The sequence below is a fragment of the Cynoglossus semilaevis genome, chromosome 8 (genome assembly GCF_000523025.1).
Source record: "Cynoglossus semilaevis isolate Cse_v1.0 chromosome 8, Cse_v1.0, whole genome shotgun sequence".
Lineage (NCBI taxonomy): Eukaryota > Metazoa > Chordata > Actinopteri > Pleuronectiformes > Cynoglossidae > Cynoglossus > Cynoglossus semilaevis.
Window position 1 is genome coordinate 11,059,310 of NC_024314.1, and position 8,967 is coordinate 11,068,276.

Here is an 8,967-nt window from a genome sequence, read left to right on the forward strand (position 1 = left end):
CCCCAAAAAAAAAAAAACGAAAACCAAAAACAGGGTTCAAAAAAAATTTTGAGCGTTTTTTTTTTTTTTTTTTGCCTCTTCTTCTGCGATGAGCCACCGCCACACCGCCTGGAGGAAAGACGACAGATTTGCCAGCGAAGAAAAAGGCATCTGCTCCGCTTTATTTCTTGTGTGTTGTTTGTGCCTCGGCCTGTGTAGCCAACCCCACCCTCACACTATTATGAGGTACCACTTCCTGGCCCCAGCCCACTCTCACTGGCTGCCTTCCCACCGTCCTGCTGTGAGAGCCTGATCTGCCAACTGACGTCTGAAGGAGGAGGCAGAAATGGGTTGGTGTACATGTGGGTACGTGTGCGTGTGTACTTGAAGGTTAGATAATCAACGCAAGCTTACGGGGAAGTTTTTAATGAGTGTGTATCATCATTAGCCGTGGCCGTTTGTCACCGTGTCACTCAAGTGATGCCAACAGTTGCTAACTACTAACAATTTCATTTCAACTTCACACATGTGCCTTTAACAGTTTTAATACATTTTATCATTATATCTTTGTCAGGTGTTGAGTCTGTGTTATGTTTTATTGAACTTTTCACCAATCACACCAAAGATTTAAATATATCATATCATTAAAAAAAATAACTGTAAATGTATTAAATAAGTGAACAACACCTTGTTCCATTTTTTGTTTTGTGCTTTACTCCTTAGGAAAAGGCAGAGAAGCAGTTTGTGAACTGGTGAAAAAGACACATTTCTTCTGTTTCTGTTTCTTCTGTTGGCTTTAAAATGCATTCCTGGAATATATTTTGTTTGGTAAAATAGGAATATTTTGCTTGAACTTCTCTACTTCTAATTTCTTTTCCTGTTATATCTTGTGGCTATCCTCTCGGCTAAACTGTTTTTACAACTAAATGCTATCAATCATCATCATCATTTTTTCATCAATCGTAATTAAATTTGTTTTAATTGATTTTAACTTTGACAAAGTCAGGATTATTACATTATACACGTCCAGGGACAACTTCTAGGCCGATCTGGTCAAATTAACTAGTGACACAAAATCACTTATTTTGCATTAAATACAAACTGATGGAGTGCAGTGGATTTGTATGCAGTTTAATTATAGTCAGAAATACGGGACAGGAAGTCATGCAGTTTAATTATAGTCAGAAATACGACAGGAAGTCCCTCTGATATCTTTGTTGAATTAAATCTGGTTCCTGCTAAAAATGTTTGGACTTTTTTTCCAACTACACCGTGTGATTAAGGGTCTTACATGTTTATATTATATTTGGATGGTGGAGTGACTAAGGGTCCAGCTGTACACCCTCAGTGTATGTGTGTGTGTGAGTAAGTCAGAAAGTGAGCAGATGCTCATTTTAGCCCACTCCCCTCTGCTGGAGTTTACGTCAGCCAAAATCTATCTATGGCGATTGGCTCATCCTCTGCCACCCCCGTATACAGCTAGGCTACACACACACTCACACAGACACACACACACAGGACGATAAATGGCTGAAATAGCAAGACATCTGAAGTTGAGGTCATACGTTTAACCTCAATAATTGCGCTGGAGGCTACGTGAAATCCGTCAAGGTCAGGGCAGAAGAAAAGAAAAAAAAAATCAGTGTCAAACAGCAGCTCAATTAGCTCGACAGCAGTGAGGTGCCGGGGTCAGGTGACGGTTGAGGAGGATGTGAAGAGTCCCATCAAGTGCTGAGATGACACCAGTGTCAGCTTTCAGGCCCCTGGTTCAGCCTCAGACGCGAGAGGAGAACAAAAGAATTGTGGGATACATAGCAACGGTTGCCAGTTGCCTGGTTCACTGAATGATTCCGACAGCTTCTAGCCCTCATTCAGAGGCTAGCTGCTCCAGAAGTGATATTTATAGCCTCTATTGATCGCAGCAGATTTGGCTGAGAAGGAAAAGCAGCCCTTCAGATTGAGCAGCGGCTTATAGAACTGGCTTTGTGTGTCTGCATATGTGCATTAACTTGGTCATGTGGCCATGCAGAGAGGCAAGTGTGAGGCCATGGCTTCTTCCTGTTGCCATTGTTTTTCCTTTTTTCCTCTCTCTTCCCATTTGCACTCCATTAAAAGTGCTCCGTGTGAACAGGGAAATGATCATCTCTTGGCGCCGCTCTGCAGACAACAAGCCCATCGGCCTCTGAAGTCCCTAAACACCCCAGTCTGAGTAACGTGATCAATCCTAGCAGGTGGCTTAGCGTACTGTAGGAGGCGCCGTTCTGAACACAGACTTGCCTGGACCGCTGAAGGATGACTAATCCTCTATTTAAAGGGCTCAAGGCTCAACTCAAGACTTCTGGCATACAGGAAATCAATTGTAGATGCCGGGGTGACGCAATTGACTGTCGGGGAAGCTGTAGGTGGTCACTTAGCGGGACAAAAGAGTGTGTTATGTTAGATCTAGGAAATTAAATACACACTGAGCGAGCCAATACTTTGGATAATGAGCTGGAAGTTACAGACCCAGCGCTGATACTTGCACAAATACAGTTCTTCTTCCTGTCTAAGTTTCAGCGTTAATTACTATGATTACGTGCGAGGCAGCGACGCAGCAACTGTAGGTATTCAGCAGCAGAGAGCAGTTTTAATCACAGGCGTGAAAGTCCTTCAGGCTGTTATAGCTATGGTTACTGGTGCCACGCTGGCTTCTTCAAAGGTAATACTATAAACAATATCCGCGAAAGACAAATCAATCATCAAAACCTGTCATGTTTTCTTTTAACTGATGCCATAAATGTAGAGATTGAAGTAGATTAAACAGAAAGTTTTGCGGTAAAATCTTCACAATAGCAATTTGGATCAGTCAGAGGACAAGTATTGGCAGTGATGCCTTCATGGTCCTGGGAAAAGAACGCTTCACAAAAATTCAACTTGATGACAATACCTTTTACAAACAGCACAGTATTTCATATCAGAATATGGTGAATTGCTGTGGATGTAGCTTTAAAGGTTCTGAGGTTCTAAGTTGTGTAAAATACAGTAGAAATGACTGCAGAAGGTCATTCATTCAAACCTCTTATACAGCAAACAGAAGAAGACAAACTAATTCATACTTCCCCTCAACATTAATGCTGCTTCTCACCTTCCCAGTGCCTGGACCTTGGCCGAGTGTCTCTCCTCCAACTCTGCCAGCTTCTTCTTCAGCAAGTCAGTTTCCTGCCTCAGGCCAGATGAGTGCTCCATCTCCCCGTCCAGCAGAGAGCGAAGAGAGCTGTCCAACAAAACAGGATCAACATTAGAATTAGAGCTAGGACTTTAAAGTGTTTATTTATGAACAATGTATTACAGAAAAAATAACACATTTCAAATCTACTTTTTCTGGCACACAGAGCTACTGTAAAGTCTGCTTGCTGGCCAGAGGAAGATGCAGAGGTGACTACAGAGTTCATGTCATGACAGTATTTAACACAGTATCACCTTGATTTAAAAATGTTGCTGTTAGCATGAACTTCAAAGCTACCTTAGCCACAAAATTCCTGGTACAAGGTTCAGAAAGAAAACAGTCTTGGAGTGTTGAATATAATAGTTATATTCTGTGAATGTATTGCCATAAATATGGATGAAGAATAAATATTTTGACGTCTCATAATTGATAAGTCATCAACCAGGACTGATATGAATTGAAAAATTGTTGCCTATCCTGTCAAATATTGATTTTTAATAATAATTTGAGTGAATAATTGAATACAAAAATTTATTTGGGGAAAAAATAATAATTGAAAATCTCTAAATGTTTAAATTCAAACACACGTCTTGACATTTTGTCAACAACATTTTAGTTTAAATTAATAAATATAACCACCGATATAACCATTAGATAGAAACTAACACACGTCAGTGACTGGGTTGCTCCTCACCCTAAATCATAGTTAATAGCTAATTATGATTAATGACCAGGAGATGCATCACCCCAACACTGTGTATTCTGTACATGTCAACAGAATGGCACTGGGCAATGCTTCGCCGTTTGCTCAGCGATCCATTTTAGCATCTGTTCCGTGGCTGTAAATAAGTCTGTGAAAGCTGATTAGCACCACTGAAACAAAAAAAAAACACAATTAAACTGTTTTACTGCCTCAAGTCATCACAAGTCAGCCTCCAGTCTGAGGAAATCAAAACAAGACGATACGCTGCATACAGAAAGAGGATCACACACATCTATTACAATACTGGTCAGTTCTTACTGTTGGTGGTGTATAATGTGAGGTTTTGGGCTCAGCTATTTCAACAGGACTTTTACTGATCCAAAAACTACTCCACCAGTCCAAAAGCAGTGCATTAATAAAACACATGAAGCAAAGATGTGGCACTCCAAGGAATTCTTAGATTCAAAACTAGATAATAAAGCTCAATTGAAAAGTAAATAAAATGTCTTGATGCAGTTCAACATACATGTTTTGTTCTTCCAACTCGTCCTTTCTGTTCATCATGGCTACGATGGCCTGCCGCAGCTCCACTGCAGGAGAAAAACAGATTAAAGCACGAGTCCAAAACAACCTCAAATACATCAAATATACACAGGCAATACTGAAAAAACAGCATTTATTAGTTTCCTGGTATAAAAGTAAGAAAAAAAAATCCCTCTTTCATTCCTCACTTCCTTGGATTAATGATGCACTTTTGTACCATCGCTGCTTTGATAAAATTAGGTTTTATATTCTCAGAACAGTTTATGTGCAGTCTCGTTTTTATGGTAGTGTCTCTTTAACGCACAGGGAAAGACAATAACCTGAGATAAATGTAGTAGCAGAAAACACCGGCTGATGTTGGTATTAAAAGGAAAGCAGTGAGAAAAAGTAAGTGACTTAAGTACAGCTATATTTGTCTCAGTATTATTTACGTATTCAGACTGAGTATGGCTTTCTGACAGTTTAATGAATGAAAAGTTGAGTCTTTCTTTTATAAGTAACACCTGATAATGGAAACCAGCCCTGCAATAAACAGATCTGAGACACTTATAATCAGGACTTGTTGATTTGCATGGAGCTGGAGCAGGGTTTTTAAAGTTGAGTGAGCTTAAATATTTATCAGTTCACACTCAGACAAACAAAGAAGGATCAGCGCGGTGGAGAGAAAGAAGTTCACGCTAACAGCTAAAGGCTTACAGGAGTCACTGGAGCTGTGTCACGTCTGTCTGTTTGTGTCTGCTATATGCTAATGGTGGTGCAGGAGTCACAGAGGGAAAGTCAACGCAGTCCCAAATAATTGAATAAATATACACCTCAATTAGACAGTAACTAGAATCTGCACAGCAACAGTGTGCACGTGTCAAAGAGTCATGTCACGAGATCAAATGTGTGAATCAGGCTTTTCAAATCTGAAGGCTTTGTTTATTGAGTACAGGAAATAGTCCAACAGAAATATCAGTGTGCTGCACCTGTAATAATAACAGAAAGTTTGTCAACAACAAACGGCTGACGTTTATCCCAATCCTGATGTTAAGGATAGGACATGGGCCTGGCTGTGTGGTGGTACAGTGACTCATCTTCCTAATAATGCTTGGAGGAGCACATGAGGCTGTGTGACTTGGCTGTTACCACAAACTTCTAAAAATAAGTTCATCTTACACAGACACACACACACACACACACACACACACACACGCACACGCACACACAGAAGAACCACAATTCTATCCTCATTAATAATACAGGATGTAAGTGTAGGCTCCGACACTGGTTGGTCTTCAAGAGCCCTGAGCAAACAGTCTGGACGAGGGTTAGAAGGCAGAGGACAAGATGGAGGAGGAAGAGGAGGAGGAAGAGGACAACACTGGAGCAGAAAATGAGTGAGTGTATTATCACCACGGCTCCGTTCTCCACATCAGCAGGCCAGAAATAAATGTGACCTTTAGTCCGACCACGCGTTCTCAGCAGGTGCCACAGACGAGCCATTAGGGACCGAGCCGATCCAAACGCCCGTCCGTCCAATCACGGGGACACGGGCCAATTACAGCACGTGTTCACGAGCTCAAGATGACGCTCACAAGTACCAATGACACATCTGCTGGTGAAATGACTAAAAGCCATGTACGAGTGTGTACGCGCGAGGTTCTCCATGAGAACCTACATGTCGTTGGCTAATTGTTCCAGTAATGGAGACATTAGCAGAGAGTCGGACCATATAATCAGAGGCACGCTGAATTACAGTCTCCATTCTCTCCAATCAATGACCTGTCATGCAATCAGATCAGGACAGAAGTCACCCTGGGAGAGAACAGCCCCATATGGGTTGTATGTGAGACAGAACAGAGTGGCAGAGCTTTTTAACCTTTAAGTAGAGCTTGGCTAAATGAAGGGTGTAGATACATTTGGATAACTTTTACATATGTTTTCTAAAATTGGGCCAACAATTTTGGCATTTTTGTGATTACATGTTAAAGATTTTTGTGCCAACTTTAAGGTTGTTTATGACCATCTTGGAAAATATTTGTCTCTGAGCTTTTTAACACTTTAGCTACTTTTGTACTAGCCTAAAAGCATTGCCACCACATAGTGTTATTTTCTCTTTTTGTCATCCAGCAAAGACCTGTGTTTCTTGAAAACTGTTTATTTTCTGACTCCAGTCCAGCCGTCGGCAGATCACTGGCTCTTTTCCTGACCTTTTAACCTCCTCTTAGTGAGAGCTAACAGATAGTGGGACAGCTCAATCCCAGGACTTACAGGCTGATGCACTCACCTTTACTACCCTGGTGCACACAGAAATAACAAAGGCACACACACGCACACACACATCTCACTCCTGCAGCAGGGAGGACATGCGTGTTTAATACAGTTACATGCACAACAGTAGACCAACACTGCCACCTGCTGTGGACTGATCACCACAGTGGAACACATGATGGACTAAAGGGATTTAAAGCTATTTCAGCAGACTACCTTAGCCAATTTTAGTTAGTTATCTTGTGTTTTTTAGTGGAAGTATTTATTAGGTATTTTTCCTGTGCTGAAGCCATTTGTTTTCTAACTGATAAAGCAGTTTAATCTTTGGCTGTTTTCAGCTACTAGTCTGTAACCTTACACCTGATTAAAAGCATGTCTACTTTTTATTTCCTTGTCATGATGCTGCCTCACGTGTCATAACAATCAGTGAGGAGATTATGGACAGAACAGGTTTTGAGGACTAACCAGAAGACGACAGGAACCAGAATGTGAGGATCAGTCAGAGACGGAGAGACAGATGTTGGAGGGTAAAACACTCACCCACTGTCATGGACTCAGGCAGAGCAGACGTGGGCAGAACACTGGAGATGGGTGCAGGTTGTGTGGGCGGACTGGACTCCATGCTGCAACACAGAAAATCAGGAATCAGGTTCTGTGAAGGTCAGACATCTTCTTGCTTGTGCAAAAAAAAAAAACGTAGTCTTTACTTGAATGTCAGCTCCTGAGACCTGCTGCTCTCACAGTTCTCCACCTGGCCTGACGACTCACAGTGAGCAGGAAATGCAGCCGTGTCCTCCACTGAGCTGACTGTAACAGAATGGAAGTGAAAGTAAATCATCAGTGAGAGAAAGTCCCTCTAACTGCAGATATGGTCACAAAACATGAGGAAGTGTTTCTTAAACCTTTTTATTCTCTGGGGTTTTAAGACAGACATGTGGGGGGCCTTCAGCTATGGTTAAAAAAAGCTTAGCTTAAAGCTAACTTTCAGAGTTGTTTTGGCTATTTGAGGGCGTTTTTACTCTAAACAGCTTTTGAGGTATTTTTAGAATACCTTGAATATCTTTAGGTATTTGGGGGAATGTTCTCACTTTTTGCTAACTTTAAGTTGTGTAAAGTTTTTTAGTTATGCTTTCACTTTTTCAGGGTTTATAATAGCTAGGTGGCTAGTCAGTATTTATTCTCAGTTAATTATTGTACTCTACCTGGCTGTTGGTCTGTAGAGTTCACAGGTATCAGGATGTCTGAACTGCTGTGTTCAGTCTTCACCTGTAGAGGGCTCCACGTGGACACACTGGACAGACTTCCGACCACCACCCTGAAAAATATATAAAAAATGTCTCTCTGTTTTTTATTGCATAAAAATGAGCTTCTTTTAGACACAAAAAATAATGATAGTGAAAGGAGTGTTGAATTGACTTAAAGTCATCTAAAAAGAGCACAAATTATGGCCTAAAATTAGAGAAATGTCCCCTGTCCTTAGGGCCACTACTGGCCCTGAACCAGACTTTGAGGACACCCGTTTTATACCATGAATACCACAAGTCGTTGGTCGAACATGTGACTCACTGATCATGGCTGTTCCTCTCCTCTTGCTCCTGGGTTTGTGGCATAGGCTTGTACATTTCCTCCTCTTCCTCCTCCTCCTCTTCCTCCTCATTGTCTATACTCTTCCTGTCTGGCAAAGGAGGTGCAGATGAAGGCGGGGTGCGACAGGGATGCGGAGATCCCACCCAGCTGACAATGTCTGGTTCAGGCATTCCATTCTGGGCTGGAGACTGGGACAAAGCGGGCTCCAGAGGATCGAGGCCTTCTTCTACACTGCTCTGAGCAGGAGCGGTGTGACTCCTCCTCACCATCGCCATCTTCTGATGCTCTTTCTCTGCTTCGTCGTCATCCTCCGCACCTCCTTCCAAGTCATCGTCAAATGAAATGATGTTGGTGATCTTCTTCCTCCTGCGGCGCTCCTTCTTCAGCCCTGAGTCTGTGCAGAACAGAAATCCGTTACAAAGATGACTTCAGATTCAATTCAGATGAAAACATTTATCGTCATGACATATTTTGACACAACATATAAAGCTAAATGACTCCAAATGTTAATGTTTTAGATTAGCTAAGATTACTGTAGCTATTTTATGATAACCCTTCACTAATTTTAGAATAATCTGCCAAATTATGGCTACATTTTATAAATTGGCGATCTGGATTTTTTGTGTTTCATTAAAGTTTACATTTCAGCTATTTTCTAATCTGTCTAGTTCTGATTTTGGCATATTCTGCAACAATC

The 8,967-nt window shown here is 41.5% G+C and overlaps 1 protein-coding gene across 4 annotated transcripts in view; it reads right to left on the minus strand.

Annotated features, from left to right (window-relative positions):
- snx29 (sorting nexin 29) overlaps positions 1 to 8,967 on the minus strand; it is an 87,437-nt gene that overhangs the window by 72,239 nt on the left and 6,231 nt on the right. For all 4 annotated transcript variants that reach the window (XR_003050321.1, XR_003050320.1, XR_003050319.1 and 1 more), the window contains 6 exons: positions 8,250 to 8,664; positions 7,886 to 7,998; positions 7,391 to 7,490; positions 7,224 to 7,306; positions 4,414 to 4,477; positions 3,104 to 3,232 (listed from right to left, as the gene is read on the minus strand). Coding sequence is in view for 1 of the 4 variants with exons in the window: in XM_008314756.3 (XP_008312978.1) it covers positions 3,104 to 3,232; positions 4,414 to 4,477; positions 7,224 to 7,306; positions 7,391 to 7,490; positions 7,886 to 7,998; positions 8,250 to 8,664 (904 nt within the window). In the remaining 3 variants the exon portion in view is untranslated. The remainder of the gene's footprint in view (positions 1 to 3,103; positions 3,233 to 4,413; positions 4,478 to 7,223; positions 7,307 to 7,390; positions 7,491 to 7,885; positions 7,999 to 8,249; positions 8,665 to 8,967) is intronic.